The sequence below is a fragment of the Phascolarctos cinereus genome, unplaced genomic scaffold (genome assembly GCF_003287225.1).
Source record: "Phascolarctos cinereus isolate Bilbo 61053 unplaced genomic scaffold, phaCin_HiC Scaffold_2;HRSCAF=192, whole genome shotgun sequence".
In the NCBI taxonomy this organism is placed as follows: Eukaryota; Metazoa; Chordata; class Mammalia; order Diprotodontia; family Phascolarctidae; genus Phascolarctos; species Phascolarctos cinereus.
Genome location: NW_027555625.1, coordinates 161,988,889 through 162,014,518, shown reverse-complemented (window position 1 = coordinate 162,014,518; position 25,630 = coordinate 161,988,889). Strand labels below are relative to the sequence as shown.

Genomic DNA, 25,630 nt, shown 5'->3' with positions numbered 1-25,630 from the left:
GAGGAGGACAACAATATCAAAACATCTATGGGCAAAATCCCAATGAAATATGGGATGTGGTCTCAAGCCCAGAAAGAACTCATGGAAGACCTCAAAAAGGAGCTTAAAAATCATATAAAAGAGGTAGAAGAAAAATTGGGAAAAGAAATGAGAGTGATGCAAGAGAATTAAGAAAAAAGAGTCAACAGCTTGGGAAAAGAAAGCAACTGCTTAAAAGATAGTATTGGCCAAACAGAAAAGGAGATACAAAATTCACCAAGGAAAATAATTCCTTAAAAAGTAAAATTGGACAAAGAGAAAAGGGAATACAAAGGCTAACTGAGGAAAACAACTCCTTAGAAGTCAGAACTGGGCAAGTGGAAGCTAATGACTCTATGAGACATCAAGAATAAATCAAACAAATTCAAAAGAATGAAAAAAAAAGAGAAGAAAATTTTAAATACCTCATGGAAAAAACTGACCTGGAAAATAGATCCAGGAGAGACAAATATCAGAATCACTGGACTACCTAAAAGCCATAATCAAAAGGAGAACCTGGACAGCATCTTTCAAGAAATTATCAAGGAAAACTGCCCTGATATCCTGGAACCAGAAGGCAAAATAGGCATTGAAAGAATCCACTGGGGCAGCTAGGTGGTGCCGTGAATACAGCACTGGCCCTGTTGTCAGGAGGGCCTGAGTTCAAATCTAGTATCAATCACTTCCTAGCTGTGTGACCCTGGGCAAGTCATTTAACCTCGATTGCCTTAAAAAAAGAAAGAAAGAAAAAAGAAAAGAAAAGGGGCAGGTAGGTATGGATAGAGCCCCAGCCTTGGAGTCAGGAGGACCTGAGTTCAAATTTGGCCTCAGACACTTGACACTAGTTGTGTGACCTTGGGCAAGTCACTTAACCCCATTGCCTCACCAAAAAGCAATGGAAAAAAAAAAAGAATGCACTGATCACCTCAGGAAATAGAGCCCAAAATAAAAACTCCAAGGAGCATTATAACCAAATTTTTTAGAACTATCAACCCAAGGAAAAAAATACTGCAAGTAGTCAGAAAGAAACAATTCAAATAACGGGGAGCCATAATCAGGATTACATAGGACTTAGCAGCTGCAATTTTAAAGGACTGGAGGTCATAGAACATGATATTCCAGAAGGAAAAGGAACTAGGACTATAACCAAGAATCACCTACCCAGAAAAATTAAGTGTCATAGTTAAAGTGGAAAAATGTCATTCAATGAAACAGAAGTATTTGAAGTTTTCATAAAGGAGAAGACCAGAACTGAACAAAGAATTTACTCTCCAATATCAAGACCCAAGAGAAGCCTAAAAAGGGAAAAGGGGAAAAGAAAACATAAAAGATTCAGTGGAGCGGAACTGTTTACATCCTTCTATGGGAAGATGATACTTGTAATCCTTAAAAATTGTACCACTAATGAAAGGAATATACATAGACAGAGGGTATAGCTATCAGGCGAATTTGGGGAATGGCATTAAAAAATAATTAAAGGATGAAAAAAGAGAAGTACATTGGGTGCAGAAAAAAGGGAGAGGCAGAATGGGGTAAATTATTTCACGTGAAGAGGCACAAAAAATGTATTATAGAGGAGGGAAAGACGTGAGGACAGATGGTGGGCATCCCTTGAACCTTACTCTCATCAGTATTAGCTCAAAGAGGGAGTAATATACACAATCAGCTGAAAACAGAAATCTGTCTTAGCTAACAAGAAAGTAGGAGAGGAAGAGATTAAGTAAAGTAGGGGGGAGAGGGAGAGAGACTGACAGAGAGGGAAGCCCAGGGGAGGAGGTAGACAAAAGCAGAACACAGTCAAGGAGGGAAAGGATGGAAGGAGAGAGAGGACAAACAGGGAGAAAAACAGGATGGCAGGAAATACACAATTAGTAATCATAACTGTGACTGTGAATAGAATGAACTCTCTCATAAAACAGAAGCAGACAGCAGAGTAGATTAAAAACCAGAATCCTACAATATGCCATTTACAAGAAACACACTTGAAGCACAGAGACACTTACAGAGTAAAGGTAAGAGGCTGGAGCAGAATCTATTATGCTTCACCTGAAGTTAAAAAAAAGCAAGAGTAGCAATCCTGATCTCAGAAAAAGCAAAAGCAAAAAGAGATCTAATTTAAAAAGATAAGGAAACTACATCTCACTAAAAAGCACCATAGACAATGATGTAATATCAATACTAAACATATATGCACCAAGTAGTATAGCATCCAAATTCTTAGAGAAGAAGTTAAGTGAGTTACAGGAAAAAATAGACAGCAAAACTATACTAGTGGGGGACTTTAACTGTCCCTTCTCAGAACTTGATAAATCTAACCAAATAATAAACAAATAAGAAACTAAGGAGGTGACAGATCTATAGAGAATGGAAGAATTCATGACCAAACAACAGATAGAAAGCATCATGAAATGTAAAATAGTTAATTTTGATTATATAAAATTAAAAAGCTTTTGCACAAACAAAACCAATGCAACTAAGATTAGAAGGAAAGCAGAAAGCTGGGAAACAATCTTTATGACAAGCATCTCTGATAAAGGCCTCACTTCTCAAATATACAGAGAACTGAGTCAAATTTATAAGAATACAAGCCAGTCCCCAATTGAAAAATAATAGTCAAAAGACACGAACAGACAATTTTAAGATGAAAAAATCAGAGCTATCTATAGGCATGTGAAGAAGTGCTCTAAATCATTTTTAATTAGAGAAATGCAAATTAAAACAACTCTTAGGTAGCACTTCACACCTGCCAGACTGGTTAATATAACAAAAGAGGAAAATGATAAATTGGAGAGGATGTGGGAAAATTGGCACACTAATGCACTATTGGTGGAGTTGTGAACTGATCAAACCATTCTGGAGAGCTACAAAATTGTGCATACCCTTTGATCCTGCAATATCATTACTAGATCTGTATCCAAAAAAGATCATAAAAAAAGGAAAAAGGACCTACATGCACAAAAATATTTATAGCAGCAATTTGTGTGGTGGCAAAATTTTGGAAATTGAGGGGATGCCCATCAATTGGGGAATAGCTGAACAAACTGGTATATGAACATAATGGAATACTCTTGTGCAATAAGAAATGATGAATGCACAGATTCCAGAAAAACCTGGAAAGACTTGTATAAACTGATGCAAAGTGAAATGAGCAGAACCAGGAAAACATACACAGTATCAGCAACATTGTGTGATAATCAACTATGAATGACTCAGCTCTTCTCAGCAACACAATGATCCAAAACAAATACAAAGGACTCAGGAAGAAAAATACTACTGACATCCAGATAAAAACTAATGGACTCGATGCAGATTAAGGCATACCTTTTTTCACTTCATTCTTATTCGTGTTTTTTTTTCTTTTGATCTATTTCTTCTTTCACAACTGTGACTAATATGGAAATATGTTTTACATGATAGCATATGTATAACCTATATCAAACTGCCTATCATTTTAGGAAGAAGGGAGGGGAAGGAAAGAGGGAAGGAGAAAAATTTTGAACTCAAATTCTTGTAAAATTGAATGCTAAAAACTGTGTCTTGATATGCAGTTGGGAAAAAAATACCATAAAAAAACATACATGACAGATGTTCAAACATGTGAAGAACATTATCCTCCTCTCTCCTCCCCCTAACTAATTCTTTCTCTTTGCTCAGCTAAACACATCATTCATTTAACTATTTCTCAAATGACACAGATCCCAGAGGTGATTGTCCTCTAGGCCCACTTAAGTTTGTCAGTGTCCCCCTTAAAACCATGGTGCCCAAAATTGTTTGCAATGCTCCAGATGGGATCTGACGAACATCAAGGAGAATATAAGCATTGGCTCCCTTCTTCTAGATACCATACATACGTTTCTGTAACAATACTGCATCAGGATTTTGTTAGTGATATAACACAAATAAAATATTGATATTTTAGTCAATTAAAATCCCTAAACATTTCTCTTAGAAACTATTGTTAAGCCAGATCTTCCTTTCTCTTGAATCTGAGGAAAAGACTTTTGTCAACAGCTATATTACAGGAGATTAACAGAATTTATCCCTATTACACTGTGTCTTCTTTCAACCCATAATTCTATTCTGTGAAAGTATCTTAAGATACTGACTTACTCATGGTATTAATACTCCTTCTTACCTTTCAGCCACAAATTTGCTAAGTTTCCCTTTTATATCTTTATCCAAGTCACTAATTACAGCAGTTAACAGGACAGGATAAAGGTAAGAACTTTGTATTAACAACCTTTCAGAGCCTTACTCCACGCTGTCATGGTTCAATTCATAAAGATTTTGGGTTGTGGTTGTTTAACCAGGTACAAATACATCTGCTGCACTATTATGAAGCCCCAATAGTTCCATATTACCCACAAAAAGACAAGATGAGAACTTTTAACCCTGAAATATTTATATTTGTTTCTTGGTCTATTACACTAAGAACCCTACAAAAAAGTTCAATGAGCTTAATTTGGTTATGATTGATTCTTATGAATTCATGACAATTCCTAGAAACCAATGCTTCCATTTCTAATTGCTCAGAAAACACTGGTTGAATAATTCATTCTAGAATTTTGCTGAGAATCAACATCACAGGTCCTGTAATTTCTGGGCTTCTACTTTGCCTCTTTAAAAAGTAAGGGAAAAAAAACTACCAGGCTCTAATCTTTGGATAGTTCTCCATTTCAAATAATTTCTCGAAGATAGAGGATCTACAATCATATCTTTTAAGTTCTTTCAGTACACAGATACAAAATGATGGATTGCCCCCTCCTCCTAAAATACATACTTAAAAAAAAGTTTATCAAAACCCAAGCAGGTGGGTTCTGAGAGATAAAACCAATAAGTTAACTTATACAAAAGGACCACAAAATCTCAACAATGGGGTAAGGCACCCCTGGATTATGCTATCCTTGAAGCAAACCAGTCATGAAACTAGGAATTGTTTCTAACACACCAACCTAACTTCCTTAAGCAAAAGATAAATGGCTACAAAAAAGATCACCAGAGTCAGGGGTAATCATTTCATGACGATTTAATCTTACATATTATGTAGCTAACTACTTTCACAAAGAAAAGTGGAATATTAAGTAATGGACCTGTCCCAGTTACACTACCCTAAATGCTTCTCTTCAACCACCTAAAGCTTGTGTCTTTATAATTGCTTTGTCCCAAGTTGTCTTGGTAATCGCTTCTATGGATCATATTTCTGCTGAGTTCACATTTTTGTTCACATCTATTAAATACATGTCTTCCTGTACACTTAGGGAGAGATTTTCTCATCTTATAATCCACGCACCATAGGCAAAAGTCAGTTTTTGATGAACTTTTTTGAAATTTGCTTTCCTAAAATCTTGAGTTTATATGAGCATGCCTGGTGATCCTTCAAGAAAAAAAAACTATTACAAATTCTAATATGATATGGTCACTTTCTCCCAAAATCTGTCACTTTAGCTTACAAATCAATTCTTCTTTGTTGGTCAAAACTAAGTAGTGAATAGCAGTCCCCCCAACTGTTTCATTTATTTCCTTGGAGAGAAAATTTACAGCAAAGAAAGCCATGTTACTTATTTCTCCCTTTTCATTCATTCCACTCTACAGCAGTTTTTTTTTCTGTCACCAAAGCAAAGCTTATTCTCTATCAATAACAGCTTCAACTATTCATTTTCATCCTCCTACACACTTCAGCTATTGATATTCTATTTTGTTCCTTCCAACAGTCTTTTAAAATTCATCCTTTCTTATCCCTAATGCCTTAGTAAAATCTCACTTTCACCAAGGCAACTTCATTATTACTTGTCTTCCATTTCCCCTTAGACCAAACAAATATTACCTCATTCTTCATTTCTGTATCTACATTACTCCTCTATTGATTCTGTCCGCTGACTCCTACTTCTGTTACACAGTAAATTCACTGAACCTGTATGTGACCCTATGCCCATGATTCCACAGTTTCTTCTACTCTCTCCCTTTGTTTTATATTTATCTTATGTCCACACATTCCATATTCACCTCCATTCCCTTCCTAAAAATCATATATTCTGCACAGGAATATATTCTCCATTGATCCATTCAGAACCAATGTTTACACAAAAGCTCACTTTTTGGATAATTTATTTCCCTTATCTTAAATGACTGAAATGTAAAGCTGAAGGTGAGATTTTAAAAAGAAAATCAGGAAGATGAGAACTGATAAGCCTAAGAAAAAAGAAAGGGGGTAAGGAATATGGCAAAGTTTCTCATTTACAAAAGCAGGGAGAGGCTGACTACTTTGCAAACCTTCATATAACAAACTTACTGATATAGCTATTTGGTGGTACACACTGAAACAGCCAGTCTGTGCTGTGTGAAGGTGAAGGATCTACTTGAGAAAGTTAATAAGAGTACATATTCATGTAATCATGAATTTCTGCTGCTGACATATACTATTGGACAGATTAATTTTATACTGAAGATCCGCTGCCTTTTTGTCACCATCAAAAACCTGCTAAAATTTTCCACTGAGTTCTATTCATCAAGCAAGGAGGTGAGAATTATGTAAAAGACTGCTCAGCTCCACACTCAAGACAATCACCTACCTTCCCTTTCCAAGTGGTTTAATAGATGCAAATATATTTCAACACTCAAACATTACACATTCAAATGTGCATCAGTGTAAATTTCTTAGCTATGGTTTCTAAAGTACTTAAAAAATAAGAGATGAATATTCAATGGAAGAGCTACAATAAGCATGATATGAAACCCTAAGACTATGATTAGTAAACAAGTAGACCCATGGGATCCATTAATATGATTAAGCTTAACTACCCTGAGGAGAGGCAGCAAGGCATAAAGGATTCTTGTCCATGTGTTCCCAAAAGTTCACAATGGGGAAGGGAGAAGCACTCTGCTTGTCCAACTATTATCCCTTGCTCTTGCCATGGGACCAGCCACTTTTCTCTTTCTGTTATACAATTCCTTGATGACATCCTTCATTCTTAGCCTTCTGAATTTCTCATTGGTGTTATAACCTTCTCAAACCTATCATCCTCAGTATAAAAAATTAAAAATAAATGAAGGGATGTTACCTAGTGGTTGTATTCTAGATAACAAAAGAATTTTATTGAGAAAAAGGAATTCTGAATGTCATTATCTAACTTCTTGATAGTAACTAATATGAAAAAAAAATAAAGAAAATCTAAGATATAAGAGTTAGTCCACCAAGAGCAGTGCAAGGAGTGTTAATAGTGCAAGACTGTAACTTAAATGTTATCCTCTCCTGAAACTGCATCGTCCTTAACAAGGAGTGACTCTATTCTTCACAATAATGAACTACTGGTAGTTCATTACAGTCCCATTAGTTGAAAAGAAGAATCTGAGCCAATAAAATGATAATTTACAATTACGCTACTTGACGTTATACAAGTTTATCTTGGCCCTCACTGCAACAAGGCCATCATTTTATTTCTCCTTGATTCCCTATCTCATTACTCCCACAGATGTTCTAAAATCTTTTCTCTCATGCCACCAACACTCCCCACCCACCCCTCTCTGTTGAAAATCTTGCCTCTTACCTTGTTTAGAAAATTGAGGCAATTTGCCCTGACTCCCTTTTCTCCTGTTCTCTTCATCTCAAAACCCCTTGACTTTATCTGCTGTTCTTTCCACCTTTGCCCTAGTCTCAAAAATAAGGGAACCCTTCTCCTTTGCTTCCCAAGGTCAATGTGTGCCCTTGATCTCTCCCTTCTACTTCAGCAGATTTCCTTAATCATGTAAACTTGCTCTAACTTCCCTTTATCAACTTGTTTCATGGTTACCACCCTGAAACATGCTCAAGTCTCCCCATCCTTTAAAAAAACAAAAAAACCTCTTCACTATACCCTACCATTCCCTTGTTTCCTGATTTTCCCAATAGTTAATGCAAACCTCTTCTAACTACCTTAGACTAAACTGTGATGCCCTTATTTATATTTATTATCAATATATTTATTTTACATATCTTTAAAAAAGTGTATTTTTATCTCCCAACACACTGCAAGTTCCTTAAGAAATAGGATTGTTTCATTCTTTGTATTTGTATCCCTAGCACACTGCATTCTGTCTGGCATGTGGTGTTACTTAATAAAGCCTTATTCATTGATAGATTGACTGATATTTATAGACAGTTATCTTCTAGAAGATTCCAGTAGTTGGAATACTTAGGTGTTAGCTTTTTCCATAAAAAGAAAACAATACTAGAACATATATAACTAAGAACATAGTTTTTGTTTTGTTTTTCCCATCTTTAGAGAGATGATAGAACAAAACTTTGAATGTGATGACCAAAATGGGGGAGAGAAATGAGGCAAAGGTCCTAGAGGACAAGTATGTAGTGGAGTAGGCAGAAGAAAGGGAAAATAAGAATCCTTAAAGGACTTTTAACCTGAAGACTCTTCCCATCCTTATCACTTGTGGGAAAAATAAGAGTTTTATAAAACAAGGTCATTTCCCTTAAGAGCCAAGTGTCTTTTGGGAGATACTTTCCTGTAGTTATTAGAGATGATGAGGATTATAAGTCATCTTTATGAGACATAAACTGGAAAAATGGGGGAGGCAGGAAGAGGATATAAAAATCAGATCTTTCAACACAAGGACTATTTACTCTTCCATTGAGGAGTAATAAGAAAAATTAGAAAAACATATTCTCAAAGAACAGAATCCAAAGCTCATTATTAATTATTCTAAGGCTTCAGGTTAAAAACTACTGATGTACAAGTAAGAGACATGAGAGAATAGTTACACAATCTATTATTTCAAAATAATCAGTAATACAAAAACTCAAATTTACAAAAAAGAAAGAAAGAAAAATGGGATTCAATCAACTGAATTTAGATTATCCCAGAATGATATGCAGGAATTTTATAATAATGGGCTCCTTAACCCTATTAGATAAAAATGTAAATGATCTGGACCTGGCCCTATATGGGGTAATATTCCCCAAATTTGCAAATTATTTTCATCACTGAAAATGAAGGCATTTTTTTTGTCTTCAAAATAGAAATTTCTTTAAATTATATACTAAGTACTACTATACTGTGTACTACACTATACACTATAGTATATGGTAAATCCTATATATATTTATACTAAGTTAAACACACACATATACATGCATGATTAAGTTTTTGCTATCCATGTAAAACTACAGAATCTTCAACCTTCCAAAGGAATGTAAATATTATGAGGGTAAAATTTAATAAGATCTTAGAAGAAAGGATATCATCATAAAAATAAGAATAATGTTAAACAAAAGTACCTTTTAACACACTCTCCCAACTTTTTGTTCAAACAACAAAAGTCAATCATTGGCTAGGCCACCAACTATCCAAGATGCTATGATAATTGTCATTATAATTATAATTTTAATTGAATAGGAGCCTTGGCTACTACAGTCTCTTTCAAAAATAACATTCTGTAATTCCACTTTAATAATCTGGTTGCCTGAAGAATTGGTCATATGGCTGGAAGTCAATAATATATCTTGATTGATTGTAGAAGGTCTATATAAGATCCCAAGGCTCTCCCATCATGTGGACACACATTTTTAGGGGAAGAGAAAAACTTACCTTTGTTTATACAAATATGAGAGGGCTTCAAACGACGCTTAGTGTATTTATTTATAGGTCTGTTGAATGGCGCATAATTTGTGTTTTAAAGAAGCTATCAGAGGATATTTCCTATTTGTCATATTGGAGGGCAGAGGTGGGGAACCACATTTTGACTGAGGCCTGAAAGCTGACAAATGCAAACAAATGTAATGTTAAGGGTCAGGAGATTGTCGTGGTCTTTGTACCTCCAGGGCCTAGCACTTGCTTATAGAAGGTACCTGATAAGTGTTTTCTGAATTGCGCTGAATTGAACTGATGTGCTGAATCATGTTGAATTGAACAGAAAAACTGATCCAAGTAGAATGTTTCCTCTGATACGGAGAACTTGCTATATTGAGACAAAGTTCATATTAGCTGGAATTCACAAGTGTTTGAAGTGATTTAGATAAGGAAGTGGTAATTACTACATGTGTTTTTTAATGAACAGTCTAAGTAACACATTTCCAAATGAATAGTAATTTACTAATGAAAAGAGACATTTAAATACAGAATATCAAGCAATAGCTGGAAACAACTGGAGCAGAAAACACAAAGTTTTGGGGCTCCAAACTGTCAGATTCAACAGGGATCAGGTTCAATGCTGATATAACACATGAACATTGAATCCTAAGATCCTATTATGGCTTTGAATTTACAGTAACACCTACCTGTAGAAAGATCAAAGCATTTAAAGTCAGAAGGCATAGAACCACTGGTCTTGCTATGGAGCTTTAAGGTTGATAACACTCTTCATACACATTATGTAACTTGATCTGGAGGACACCCTAGTGTGGTTAACTGTTGCTCTTCATTGGTAACATCACAGGGTCACAGAATTGGAGCTGAAATATGACCTCAGAAGGCATCCAGACCAAATCATTCCTTGTACAGATGAATAAATTGAAGCTGAGTGAGGTTAAATTAACCCTCATCTTAAGGATAAGGAAACTGAAGCCCAGAGAGTGGAGAGGAGGCAATGGGCCTAAGGTGGCATGGTTTAAATGCAAGCCTGAGTTCTCAATTCTACATCTAGTTCTATCACTACTATACCAGAGCATGGTTCTTTTGGAACCCTCTCCTTCCACAAAAGGGAGAAATTCCCTCAAATGGGTCTTTATCCAGGTCTGCTCCAGCTTTCATTTTCCTGGGTTTGATGTTTCTGCACCACTGGAGATCATCCCTTTTGCTCTATGAGGTCTTAGTTATCACATGGAAAGGAAACGAAATAAGCTTCAGGCTATAGAGTTCATACTGATGTTGGCACTTAGTAAATACTCTTTAATTGTGGTGGTGGTGGTGATGGTGGTGGAGGTGAAAAAAAAAGAAAAAGAGAGAAATTATTTAAAAATTAAAAGCTTAGTGCTCAGAACTGAGACTGATGGAATCTGACAAAGCAGTGAGAATATTAAATCTAAGACCTTCTTAAATCACAAAGAGAAAAACTAGAATAAGGCATACTGGAAAGCTACAAGGGTATTCTAAGTGCTAAAGAAAAGGAGGACGTCAGTACAATATCATTTTGTCAAGAGAGACAAGGAGACAACGCTAAATTTAGTTTTTAGATAAAAAACTGTCTAAAATTTTAAGTTATTCGAGAAACTACATAAACTCCAATATAGCAGTGAGGTCAAACTTAATTGAGTCTATAATTTCCACAGACTCTACCTTACAGTATGACTTACAGTATGCCTGCCAAGGAGTGTGAATAGAAATAACCACTCATATCCACTCAGCTAGATACCATACAGAGTAGTTACAATGTAGGAATAGAAATGAAGTTGAGATGCTCAGAAGTTCACAAGAGACAAAGGCCAAACAAAAGATCCTGCAAACGTCCATACATAAATGTTTACACATAAATGCACAAAGGTTAGGAAACAAACAAGATGAACTAATGTAAGGAGAAAAACTTGACCTCATAATACTGAGAGCTGGCAGAATAAGATCCATGAATGGATTATGACTCTGGATGGGTATACTTTCCTCAAACAACACAGAATAGGTAAAAGGGTGAGGGACAGTGGGTGGGTAGTGCTGAACAGCATAACATATGAAGAAGATATGAAAAAGGTACTTAAGCAGATTTCAAAGGGTACAGAGGAAGGCTTGATCCTATTGATCCTAACCAGGGAAATCAGCCCATGAAAGATGGGAAACTCACAAGAAAGAAATTCTGAAGACAAAAAGAGAAACATTTTTGATGCCAAGAAAAAGGGGTGAGTTACCTGAATAAGTATGCAGAGGCCTCAAGAACCAACCGAAATTTATTTAAATGTATGTACAGAAGTTGGAAGAAATGGAAGGTAACAAGGCATAAATAAAATGCAGGCATGGTTCCATAAGAAAAATGTCATGAGAATGATATCAGAGGAAAATTCAGGTGATGTATAAACAAAAAATAAAAATTTATATTTTAAAAACAAATAATGTCAGGAGTATCAAAACACAAAATGAACTGAGGTGGGTTAAGAAAGCTAAGGGATTTTTTAAACTATTTTAAGGAAAAGTGGAGGATCAAAGGTGGAAAAAACTGCTGTTTGGGGTGAATGAGATAATTGGAACCATAGGGAAAGGTGGGATTGCTTAATTTTTAAATTTTGTTTTATTTCCACTGCCAAGAACTGGAAGGAACAGAACCAAAAAAGGAGTTAGTGGGGAGCTGATAACTATCAAACATAGAGATAAAGAAAGGAGGACAGGTGTCACTGACTATTGATGAGAGAGTCAGTAAGATCTAGGTTCAAGTCTGACACTGTATGCTCTAGGCAACTCTCTAAGACTCTAAGGTACAGAACTCTTGCTGAGTTTTACACACACACACACACACACACACACACACACACACACACACACACTCACTCACTCACTCACTCTCTCACTCTTCAACAAGTTACCAGATACAGATGAACTACATTATTGGGAATTCATAGAACTAGAGGATGTGACTGCTAAACCACTACCAGTCACATAGGAGAAAACAGGAGAGGCATTAAAGGAAAGAAGAAGAGAAAATGTGCTAATTAAAAAAAGACAGAATAAAATCTATAAACTATAGATGATTGAAATTAACTAATTACTAGAAAATTTCTAGAATATACTATAAAAGAGATGGCTAATCTACATGGAAAATCTAGAAAAGGAAGTAGTAGTTACAAATAAAAAGCATGACACAATAACTGTAACAATGTAAAAAGTGGAACGAATCACCACCACAAAATAATAAAATATGAATGTTGTAAAATTACAAAGTATAAATTTGGTCCCAAATAAGAGATATGAGAAGATATCTTCCCTATACTGTGCAGAGGCGGGGTGTCCACAGGTATGGAAAATGAGTGCAATGTCAGGGGTTTTGTTTGTTTTTTAATTTATTGATTCTCTATTTTTTTAAAATTTCTTTGTTATGAAAAATAGGTATGAGGGGAAGGAAATGGGGGAATCTCAGTGAGTTAAAAACAAAAAAAAAAGCAATAAAAATTTAGTTTTAAAGATGAGCCTTTCTTTTCATAGGAAGCTTAGGGTCAGTAAAAAACAAACAAAAAACTTTTTAAGTTTCCAAAAAGCCATTCTACCTATTCCCCTACTATTCAGCTGTGGGTATAACCCATGTCCATCTGTACTTTCTGTCTTAAATATATACATATGGATGGCCAGGCTCTATTGGGAGCAAAGTTTGGGCTATACATAGATGTATTTCATCCACTTCGTCTTTCTTCTGTGAATAGTCTGCCCAAATTGCCTTCAGTCATTCATTACAGATAACTCAAAGTTCTGTCATAGGCATGATGCAGTCAGCATGGGGACCGTCACTCACTGCAGAGGTCACAGGGAATCCTTCTTTGACCTTGGCTCTGCATTAGATCTCAACTATCACAGTGAAGAATCCTATGGTGAAAATACATGTTTGTTTTATGCTTTAGCTGATATTTATTATTAAAGGGAAACTGAAGAGAGTTATATCTGTTATTATGCAGTCCAAGAACTCTCTAGTGATTTTGATGTACTGATGGCAAGACATCTTATTGTAATAGGGTTTGTAAGATAAGGTATGTTCTAACAAATCAAATGCTTTTTCATGACCAAAAAAAAAAAATCCTTTAAAACATCTTGATCCTTTTAGCAAGGAAGTCAGAGCCTTGCTGACTAAGGTACTTTCTGGCCTCTTTCCTTCTCCTTGTTGCTGCAATTAATTTACATTGGTTAAACTTCAAGATAAAATTGTTACAATTAGTGTCCATGTTATTTGTATTATATATTTCTCATTTTTTATTTTTAATTATTTGTTTATATAGTTCAAGATTAAGCTTTTTGAATTGCATGCATTATCTTTTTTTCATTATTATACTTTCAATTTTTTTTTTTTTACTAATCTGATAACAAATTGATGACCTGAAACAGTCGGCTGTCTCTTGGAAAATTTCCACTTCTATAACAAGTCTTATCCTGTCTGTCAAAAGATAATTTGCTGCTCACCTGGTCCAGTGCCTACCAATTCATTTTTTCAAGAAAGTGTTCATGATAGAGAAATGTGAGTTCCCTGTGTAATCCCTATGTCTTTGGCTTCTCTCATTCCTTTTTCCTGACCCATTATGCTTGTTGGGTTGGGTTTACAATAAAATGCACACTATAGTTACAGCAATATCTATCATACAATGATCAACTGAATGACTTAGCTATTCTCAGCAATACAATGATATAAAACAATGCAGAAGGACCCATGACGAAAAATGCTATCCACCTCCAGAGAAAGAACTAACGGAGTCTTGAATGCAGACCAAAGCATATTTTTTTACTTTATTTTTCTTGTTTTTTTCTTTTATCTTTTTTTTCCTTTGGCTCATGTTCTCTTTCACAACACAGCTAATATGGGAATATTTTGCATGATTATACATGTATAATATATATGTACATATATAAAATGCATATGTTATGTATATTATATACATACATATTATATACACATACACATATGCATAATCAAAGCGCCTGTCTTATCAAGGAGGGGAGAGGGAATTTGGGACTCAAAAATTATTTTTAAAAAAGTAAAAAATTGTTTTTACACATAATTAAGAAAAAAATAAAATAAAAACATTCATTGAAAAAAAATATACTCCACCAACTATATTCTTTTCCTCTCCAAGGAGTTCCTAGGAACCATCCTTCCATTATTTTCTTTTGGTTTTATTCACAGCAAAACAATCAAGATTCATAAGAGTCTCCCTTAGCAATATATTTTCTTGCTGGTCATAGAACAAGGATCTCCAATTTAGAGTTCAATACAGTTAGCACCCTCTGGCTACTTTGCCACCACTCTGCCAGTCTAAAGAAACAGAAGGCAGAAAAAAAAATGATGGAAGGCCATTGAAAATTTCTCTTTTATTCCATCAGTTTCCATGGTTAGTTGGTAGGCTACTAGTAATGAGCCTTTTCATAGTTAGCTAGATTGGTGTTTGGAAAACAGACTTGGTCATTTACCAGGTCTTGTCTAAGCCTTTCCAGAATGGTAAAAACCTGCCCAAGCTTATCTTTCAATGACAGGATTAAAAAAAAAAATTCCTGACAAACCAGAACACTGGTCTGAAATAAATAAGATGAAATGTGATAGGGATAACTGTCATGTTGCACATTTGATTTCAGAGAATCATTTTGCTGAGTATGAGAAGGAGGAGTCAGGATTAGACAGCAAATTAAGAGTTCAAAGAAAATCAACAATGTGATATGGTGGCCAAGAAAGCTAATGAAATCTTTAGTTGTATTAGGAGCAACAGAATAGATGGGACCATTAAGGTGAAATTCCTATGATACTCATCCTGGATCAGACCAAATGACAGTATTCTACTCTGTTTTGAAGCAATATTTTAGAAAGAACGTTGCTATCTTAGAGAGACTTCACAAAAGGGCAACCAGGATGGTGAGGTTATCTCAAGTTCATTGCATTTGAGGAGGGGTTGAAAGATATGAGGATATTTAGTCTAGAGAAGAAGTAGGGCAGTATGGGGTAGGGGAACAGGAGTGTCAGGATTAAAGGCTGGAAGGAAATGAAAAGAGGCTTCCTGGGGGATTTCAGTGGATGAAGATGGGACAAGTGGCTCCATGTGGACAAGAGTTAGAAGCATGAGAGCTGTCTTCAGGCAACTGAAGTGGAGTGTGTGTGTGTGTGTGTGTGTGTGTGTGTGTGTGTGTGTGTGTGAGAGAGAGAGAGAGAGAGAGAGAGAGAGAGAGAGAGAGAGATAGCGCGAGAGAGACAGAGAGAGACAGAGAGAGGGACAGAGGACTGTTCTGTTTGGTCCCAAAGATTAATATTAGGGGCAAAGAAGTAAATCAGTTACAGGGTGCCACAAAATTAGGTTTGGCACCAGAGAAAATGAACTAATATCCATACACATAAAGGGCATAGAACAACAATGGGGATTACTGTATTATCTCCAAAATCAAACTTCAAAATGTAATATGATTAATTAGAAATAGAAATTACAATACTCAAGACACTTTGAAGTTAACAAACTCAACTGCCCCATGTTTTCACAATCCCTTCCCAAAACCAGGACATTATTCTCAATGAAAATAACATGTGATCACTTCTCTTTCGCATTTCATTCCTTATTTTCTTCCAGGATAGCACAGGGCATAGAGAAGTGATCTTAGAGTTGGGGAGCCCTGGGTTCAAGTCCTGCCCCTAACACATCTAGTCACATACTACTAGTATGTGACCAACTCCTCTCAGTAGCCCAGGCAAAGCTCTAAGCCTAAGCTACAGACAACTTGCCAATCTGCAAGGATGGAAAATTTCCTCACTAAGAGTTTCTTTTACCAAAGAATTCACAGATCTAAACTCTTTCCTCATTCTCTGCCCCTGAAATAAAAATATATAAATATAGATACATACATAGATAATCCAAATCTATTAAAAATCTACATGCATATTCTCTTCTGTTCTAACACCAAAGTTGTCCAGTTACCACATTAATAACGTAGCCAAGGCACCGTCTTTTCTGAAGATGCATTATGAAATTTATAACACTATCTAAATGTGAGGTATCCTTCAATGTACCCCCTATCAACTACCAAACAAAAAACAAACTCCTTTGCCAAGCATATGAAGAGTTCTACAATTTTTGCAACCTGGATACTCCTTCTTCTTACAATCTAGGCTCCTTCCAAACAGTGTTAATTGTTTGCCAAAAGTCCTGCCTTCCTCTGTATCTGTGCATTTGTCCCCACCTAACTACAATGGGGCCACTTACTCCATTTTCATCCACTGAAATCCTCCCAGTATTGAGAGTCATCTGACCCATGATACCTCTTCTCATTTCTTTCTTGCCTTGAGTTCAATTCAACAAGCAACTATATTCAGAAAATTATGCATAGACATTGATGAGAAAAAGCCAGATATGAAAGAGTCTGCCCTCAAGAAGCTTACTACATGTACACACTTAAATAATGTGAGATAACTTAAGGGAAAGATCAGTGATATATGTGAGAGAAGGAAGGTCATCAAGGAAGGCTTCAAGGAAAAGATGGCATATGGGTTGAGCCTTAACAGTGGCTAAGGATACTGAAAGATGAAACTCTACTTTATGTCTGCTACTCTGCCTGGTTTCAACTCTGCCATCCCAGAATAAGCTCATCACTTCTAAACTCACCACCAAGCTGCTAATTCAAGCTTTGATTGACAACACCTCCTTCAGCCTCCTCTCCTCTCTGACTGGGGGAGAGTAGAGTACCAAGCTCCTCACGATGCCTTGCTTTATAGAGGGCAGAAACTGGACTCTCAGCTCACCCACTTTGCATCCGCTTCCCCTCCTGGTGTCAACTCCATGGAACAAAATACCCCTGCACTTGGGTAACCCTGAGTGTCCCCCTCACATAGCCCACTCCCACTTTCCTCCCACATTTTAAGTGTCATTCGCCCCTCCCCCCTTGTAAGCTCCTTGAGGGTAAGGACTATCTTTTTATTAATTTTATCCCAAGTGATAGCTTAGCACAGTGCCCTGCCCACTGTAAATGTTTATTGGATTGTATTGGAAAGGCGGAGATAGGGAAGAAGTATATTCCAGGCAATGTAGGTGCTAATGCAGAGAGAAGAGGGTTTAACTAGCAGCTGAGTTCGGTTGCAATTCAAACTGCTTGAGTTTAGTAATTTAGTAAAATGAGGCAGGATAGGTGGTTGGATGCAGATTGTGGAGTGCCTTAAGGGGTGAGGAGAGTCCATTTGATCCTGGAGGCAAGAAGAAGTCCCTACAGTATATCTGTTTGAATATCCAACCCATTATATATTTAAAGTTATGGGAACATCAGACTTGCCTTCCTAATTTATATTTGACTAACAGGTATCATCGGTTCACGTAGCCAGTTCTTATTAATAATCAAATCACATATATCTTAACCTTTAATTTTCTTATGTAGTAAAATGGGCTCTAGGGTTACTGTTCACAAAAAGACAAAATAGTGAGTTCTATGCCAATCTGTTTGACCTCCTTTATACACTGATTTATTTTAAGATGGTATTATAGTCATTGTGTATATAATGAATCCTCCTTATCAGAATGTAAGGGTAGAAGTTGTGTTGGTTTTCATCTTTGTAGGCTTAGGACTTATTGCAATGCCTTGCACACACAGTAGGTACCCAAATGTGTGTTGAAATTAAATTAAAGGAAGAACTAACTCTAATCCTTTAATTCTATAGTTTTTGACATCCATATAGCCTGGAGTGCTGCAATGCCTAAGTAAAATTAAAAAAAAAAACCTTAATCACATTGCTACTTGATTATATCATGTATTGCCTTGGGAAATAACACAATGTAGGATCTCATTGCCTTTAGACTTGTTAAGGACAATTAGACCCTACACTCTAGCATCCTAATACCTTCCGACATAGCATTTTACCTCTATTTCATTAACAATGGTACTGAGAAGTCTGTGGCATAGAAAGATGCCAGAGGTGTTTTAAACCATCAGAATTGAAAATCATGCCATCACAGGAGTAAAACAATTAATAGCACCCTTCAGGGAAAGAACATCCTGACAATTAACCTTGAATACCAATTAACGCAACCACTTTCCTTGGATAAGCCATACAGTGACTTTAATCATTAATATTAAGGAAAAGTTTTTAGCTCCAATCATTTTTAGGCTGACAATGAATGTTTTAATGGACTTGCATTGTTCATATGAAAGGTCAGGTGAAGGCAAAGGTCAATGAATAAAAATAATTTGTAGTCTATAAGCAGTGAGAGAACTGAAGGACAGGAACTTCGTTCTTGTTAAGTCCAAACAGATAATGACAGCAACTTGGGGGTTCAAGTAGCTGTTCTCAAATACTCAAGGGAACGTGGGACTACATCAATCTGGATGTTTCCTCCCAAAAATCACATAATTACATATTGAAAGGGTCTTTGGCAGGCCTCTCACAGAGCCATATGTGAGCAGAATTCCCACTTCAACACGCCACACAAGTGGTTATCCAGAATCTTCTTGAGAAACTCCCAAGACAGGGAACCCACAATCTCTTGAGGCAATTCATTCCACTTTGGACTTCTCCAGACATCACACCTAAATTGAGCTCTCTGCACCATTTGCCCTTTATTCCTGCTCCTGCCTTACAGAACAAAATAGAACACGGCTGCTCCCTCACATAATAGGCTTCCAAATACTTGAAGGCAGCCATCACGTCCCTGGAGTCTTCTCTACACTAACCATGCCCAGTTCTTTTAACTTAGATTAACTTAGATCCTTAGATGAGATGTCCTCCAGTCCCTTCACACTCCCGGCTACCTGCCTCTGAATATTCTCTAGCTTAACCTGCCCTTCTAAAACATGGTGTCCAGATAGGGACAGGAACTGAAGCTGAGATCTCACGGGTAGAGGAAATTCCCTCTGCCAATGCAGTTGGGAACCTCCTCTGTTATTTATAATCTTGCAATTTCAGTCTAATTATAATCTAAGCACTGCCTGGAGCACAGAGGTTAAGTGACTTGCCCAGGGTCACTCAGCCAGTATTAACTGTAGGCAGAACTTGATCCCAGGTCTTGTAAACTTCAAGCTCTCTATCCACTAGGACACACTGTCCAAAACAGAACATAATTTTGCTGATGAAAAATGGGACTAGGACCTCCCCATTTCTAGAAGTGATGTCTCCCTTGATGAAGTTCAAGATCTCATTATCTTCTTTGGCTGCCACCTTATACTGCTAACCCATATTGAGCTTACATCATCCACTGAAACCCTGAAAGTGTTTTCACAACAATTACTAACAATGTGCATCCCCACCTCATTATTTTTGCAGCCAACAATAAGATTTTACAATATAATATTCAAACAGAAAAAAAATCTATGCTTTTCTACCCAGTTCAGCTCTTGACTGTTAAGTTTGCTATGGGTTTTCTACCCAAAATGCTAGGAGATTTCCTTGACTTCTTCTGACTCCACAAGGATAGCAGAGTCTGACATCTCCTGATTTCTCACCAGGCTAAACTCATTTTGGACTTCTTTGGCTTCACCACCACGCTCCCGGTAAACTCATAATTGGGAAATTTCATCATCTTGCAGTGCAACGTAAACAGCCTTGTTTCTCATGCCTGATCAATACCCTTTGATTGAGGTAAGAAGTCATAAATGCTTCCATTTAAAGAGAGGGACCACTTGGCAATACCCATTTTGGATTTCTTTGATTTATCCAACATGCCTTCGTGTCAGATACCTCTCCCTCCCCCACCCCTTTCAGTTTTCTCTTGTGTATTGTCTTCTCTCATTACATTGAGAGCAGGGATTGTCTTTCTTTTTGTATCCCCTGGTATGTGTCTGGCACATAGTAGGTGTTTAACAGAGGTCCACTGACTATTGATGGACTAATAGGTCACATGAACCAGTCACTGGTTATCTCTCATTATTGATCCAAACTAGCTCATCATACTTTCCCTAATGATGTAATTTACTATCCTTCTTCTTCAAAATTGTATATCTGTAATAAGCTATTGCCTGATCACATATGTCACATAGTAATCAAGCTATTCTCCATTATCCTCTGTGTAATACTCACAGCCACAGAGCAACAATAGTAGAACTTTCATAATAAAAAGACAAGCCTCTGTTCCTCAAAGAAGTTTTAAGCCATTAAAAGAGCTTTGTAATTTCTTGAAAGTAAATAAGCCCATTTTCCTCCATCCATTTTGTTCTACTTAATCAAATTCTTCTTTTTTTATTAAAAATATTTTAAAAGCAATACATACTATGGAATATTGTACTCCATGAATTTCTAAATCAACTATATCATGGAAAAGATGTGATTTAATGTAGAATGTTGATTATATAAATAGGTCAATTGCATTATTTCAATTTTAAGTAATATCTTTTTCTCATTCTAACTTTATGTTAATTTTGATCTTTCCTCTAAAAAGGCAAATAGCTAAATCAAGAATTATTCTCTTCCTTCATTAATTATTTCCTCTTTGTTAATATATCATCTGGTGAAGCTATTCAGTACTTTCCATGATCAACACGTAATTATTCCATCAGGCTTCAGTATAGTCTACAAGTCTTCAGAATCTCTCATTCCTTATTCCTGATCCCTATTTAGAATATATTTCCTGACATCCTCCATTATTTTCAGCTTTCCACTGAAGTCCCCAAATATCATATACTTATATATTGATTTAATTTGGAGGATCTAATTAAACTTGTCATAGAATTTCTCTACCTCTACACAAGCTACCTGAATGCAATGAATGGTTTGCTTTTGTATTTGAATCCTCAACACCTTGCACAATTCCTGACATGTAATAGGTACTGAATCAATACTTATTAATTGATTTTCTGATCTTTTGAAAAGATTCTGGTACATAAGCAACAATTATTTTCATGGAGTTTTTCTTGGTAAATATCACAAAAATATTATGAATTGACTGAATGTTTTATAAAATGACTGTTTCCTACTGTTTTTGGGTGCATAATAAAACCAATTCCACCAAATCCTTGATTTGTCTCCCTAAGGAAAGGCTATGATCTATTCCTTCCATTAAACTACAATTTGTTTCTTTCTTTTCCTTGTATTTAAAGTGAGAATTTCAAGATTGGTGCCGTTCCTCCAGTAGTATGTTCACTTACTGTTCAGTGGATAAGGACCTCATATTTGGAGAAAGAGCACCTAAGCAATAGCTTACAGATAGTTTAATAACTGATTCATAGAACTCTCTACTCCTTTTTCTATCACTTGACCACTGTCACTGCAAGAGCAGAAAGAAGCAACACAAGACTGAGGGCCATTTTGTATTATTTTATATTTTACTCCACAAGTTGCCATGGTCAGATGATTTGTCATCACATGGCTGAAGTCTTGACATTGAGTCTTTCCATACTTAGGCTAGATGGGTCCTCAGAAAGCAGACTGCCTATTTCCATTCCCATACTTGAAATATTTCATGTATGACACAATATGCCATAGCTTAGGTTCTGCTGGAATAGCCTTTAAACACCAAGGATCACTTTTATAATATCTGGAGACAAGAAAGTAGGTTAAAAGGTAAATCCTAAACCTGAGTGCAGGTAATCCCAAACTTGTAGGTGGATTGTAGCCTATAGCATCTTTTATGATGCTGGATTTTGGGAATAAGAAAGTCAATGTGGTGTAGAGAAAAAGAAAGCTAGCTACAGAGTCAGGAGAGATGGAATCTTGTTCTGATGCCTATTGCCTTTAAGTTCAGGTTCAACATTGAAAGAAAATAAGGCACTCACAAGTCACTGAACACTTTAACAAAAAGAGAGTTTACTTGCCCTAATGCAGCATGGATCTGCATCAAGGAGACAATGGCATTTTGAGAGAACCCCAGTGCTATCATGAATGTGAATCTCCCTGCTGACACTTAAGAGCTATGTGACCATCACCAGTCACCTCACCTCTCTGAGCCTCATCTTCCTTATCTGTAAATTGAGGATCATAATACCTAAGACCTACCTCCCAGGGTTGGTTTTAGCATCAAATGATACGATACATGAAGCAATTAGTTATAGAAATGTCAGTTATTCCACAGCAATAATGTTAGCCATGGCAGTCATGTTATGCCACAGAACCCCACTGATCCCAAACCATAAATGGAACAACAAGAAGAGTACCCCAGAGCTTCCTGGAGCCCTTCTGAGCACCACCCCCAAAGGGGGGAAAGAGGGTGTGAAGGTGAAGGCCCTGAAGGTAGAGAACTCAAAGAATGGAGATAATGGTGCTGGCAGCTCTGACAGTGAACACAGATCAGAAAGGCATTCTTCAGGGCAAAGATGATCAGGATCCCCCACCCCCTACCCCAAACCCCTCAGGGGTGAGCTGAAAGGCAGAGAAAGAATTCAGCCCAAAGCCTTCATGTTACACATTGAGAAACAGACTCTGGAAGGGAAGGGACTTGTGGAAAGCCATACAGAAAAAGAGTAGGAACAGTTCAGTCATGCGATGTGTTATAGTTTACAAAGCACAGTCTTTCAAACAACCCTGTGAGATATATATTGAAGCAACATTAGCACCCTTCACCCCCATTACAGGTATGAAAACTGAGACTCAGAGAGCTTCAAGAACTTGTCCATGGCCACATAATTAGTATTGGATGAAGCCTGGCATCAAAGGTGGTTTTCCTGACTTCCAAGTCCAATATACTTTCTACTATGTTACATTACCTCTAGTAAAAGGTAGAGAGTCAAGACTGGCACCCATATTTTCTGAATCAAAGTCCAATGCTCTTCCCCACACCACCACAAATAATTATTTTCTCTGTTTTAGAAAATGTAAATATCTGAAGCCCAGGTCTTTGTATGTATAAATAAAATATACTACTTTTTTAAAAAAATACATATACATGGTCACTTTGAATTCACTGATACAATAAAGGTTAACATTAAATTCAGCAATCATTTATTAGGTTAATACTACATGTAAAACACCATAGACAACACTGGGAGTATGAAAATAAAAAACAGAACAATACCAGCTTTCAAGGTTCTTACATTAAACAGGAAGTAGGCCAAAATCACACAGACAAGTAAATATAAGGAGTTTCAGGAAGGATTAACAACTGGAGGAGGGTGTGGAATCCTATAAATAGTACTACTTGAGTTAAGTCTTGAAGGAAGCTAGAGATTCTAAGAGGTAGCTACAGGGAGAACACAGATCACAGGGGAGCAGCTTGTGAAAAGGTGGGACATGGAATGCCAATTTCCAGAAACATCAAGTAAGCCAGTTTTGCTAGAACATCAAGAGTGTAAAGAGGAAATAACTCTGGAAGGCAGATTGTAGAAGGCTTTAAATGCCAGGTTGAAGGAGTTTGTAATTCGTCCTTGAGGCAATAATAAGAAATCACCGAAGAGTTCTGAGCAGGAGTGATCTGGCCTGACCCAACACTTGAGAATATTAATTTGGCAGCTATGTAGAAAATGGATTGCAGGGAGGAAAGATTGAAAGCAAGTAGACCAGTCAAGAGGTCATTGCAGCCATCAAGGCAAGAGGTAATGAGGGCCTGAATTGGCAGCAGCCTGGTGATGGAAGACAAGGAGATGGATGTGAGAGACATTGTGTAGGCAGACTGAACAAAACTTCGGATGGTTTTGATAAGGGCGGGGAAAAGCCAAAAGAGAAGAGAAAGTAGAAAATGAGTCAGTGTTTCAAACATGAATGACCTGAAGACTGGTGGTACTCTCAATAGAAACAGAAAAATACAGAGATGGGGTGCAAGAGGAAAGGGTGAGGATGAGTTCTGTTCTAGACATTTGTTGTTCAGTTATGCCTAATTCTTCATGACCTCATTTGGGGTTCTCTTGGTAAAGATACTGGAATAGTCTCCTACCTCCTTCTCCAGCTAATTTTACACATGAAGAAATGGAGGCAATCAGGGTTAAGTAATTTGCCCAAGGTCACATAGCTAGTAAGTGTCTGAGGCCAGATTTGAACTCAGAAAAAGGATTCTTCCTGACTCCAGGCTGGGCACTCTATCCACTGTGCCATCTTCTAGCTGTTCATGGACATGCTCAGTATTAAATAGGAGAAAATCCTAACTGAAAGAAACTCAAGGAAAAAAAAACAACAACGATATTTAAAAAACCTTTCTATTATATTCCCACAAAACCAGTTAACAAATTTAAGATAAAATGTCATTGCCTAATTACATTCTTATCCACAGACAGTATATGATACAATAATAAACATTACTGTTAATTATTAAATAAGAATCAACACTATTATTTATTACTGTATTTTTTACAATACACATAATAATAAAACATTACTAGGTACTAGGGAAATGGTCCTCAGCCAAATACCTTGATTCAGGTGTGTAGCTTCTAGGATCTGAATCCCATTCACGGAGCATTGAGATCCATTCAGTGGTATTAAAGTCACTGTTCCATTGACATTTTCAAAGACACAGTGCTCACTTTCCAAATCCAGGCCATGAAGAACTGTATTGTGCAATAAATCAACAAATAATGAGGAAGATGCTTTCTTTTATACCAGTTCTTCTCTTCTGTCTGTCCCGTATGGCTTCACAATATTTTCTTTGATCTTATAAATCCCTTTGAGCTCTACAAATTTGTTCTATAAAACGGAAGCTGGGAGTATGGTACAAAATGCAGGGGCGTGGGAGACATGAGACCCAGATTCAAATCCTAACTTTGCCCCTAACTAGCTGTGTTACTCTGGGTCCATCCTTTCATCCCTTTGGGCTTCAGTTTCATAATGTGCACAAAATGGGAATGGATTATAGATTAATCTCTAAGATGCCACCCAGATTTATGATTCTAGACAATATAAAAATTTAATTAAAGGACATTCAAAGTAATATGTCACAAGTACCTAGGCATTTTGTAACACACTTCAGAATATAAAAGACAGCCACAGATTATTGTATAAAATAAGTGTGGGAATTACATATTTAGGAAAATAATCTTTTAAAAAATGATAATTTTTAATTTTCTGAGTTAAAATAGTCCTATAATTGATTTTTTTTTCCTACCATATTTTTTGTCATTTTGATGATTTTTCATTG

General features: G+C 36.5%; 1 protein-coding gene across 4 annotated transcripts in view; it reads right to left on the bottom strand.

The window, feature by feature from the left end:
- Positions 1 to 25,630, bottom strand: part of KIF16B (kinesin family member 16B) — a 350,941-nt gene that overhangs the window by 151,737 nt on the left and 173,574 nt on the right. For all 4 annotated transcript variants that reach the window (XM_020986360.2, XM_078149707.1, XM_020986316.2 and 1 more), the window contains exon 15: positions 24,906 to 25,043. In XM_020986360.2, the coding sequence (XP_020842019.1) occupies positions 24,906 to 25,043 (138 nt within the window). The remainder of the gene's footprint in view (positions 1 to 24,905; positions 25,044 to 25,630) is intronic.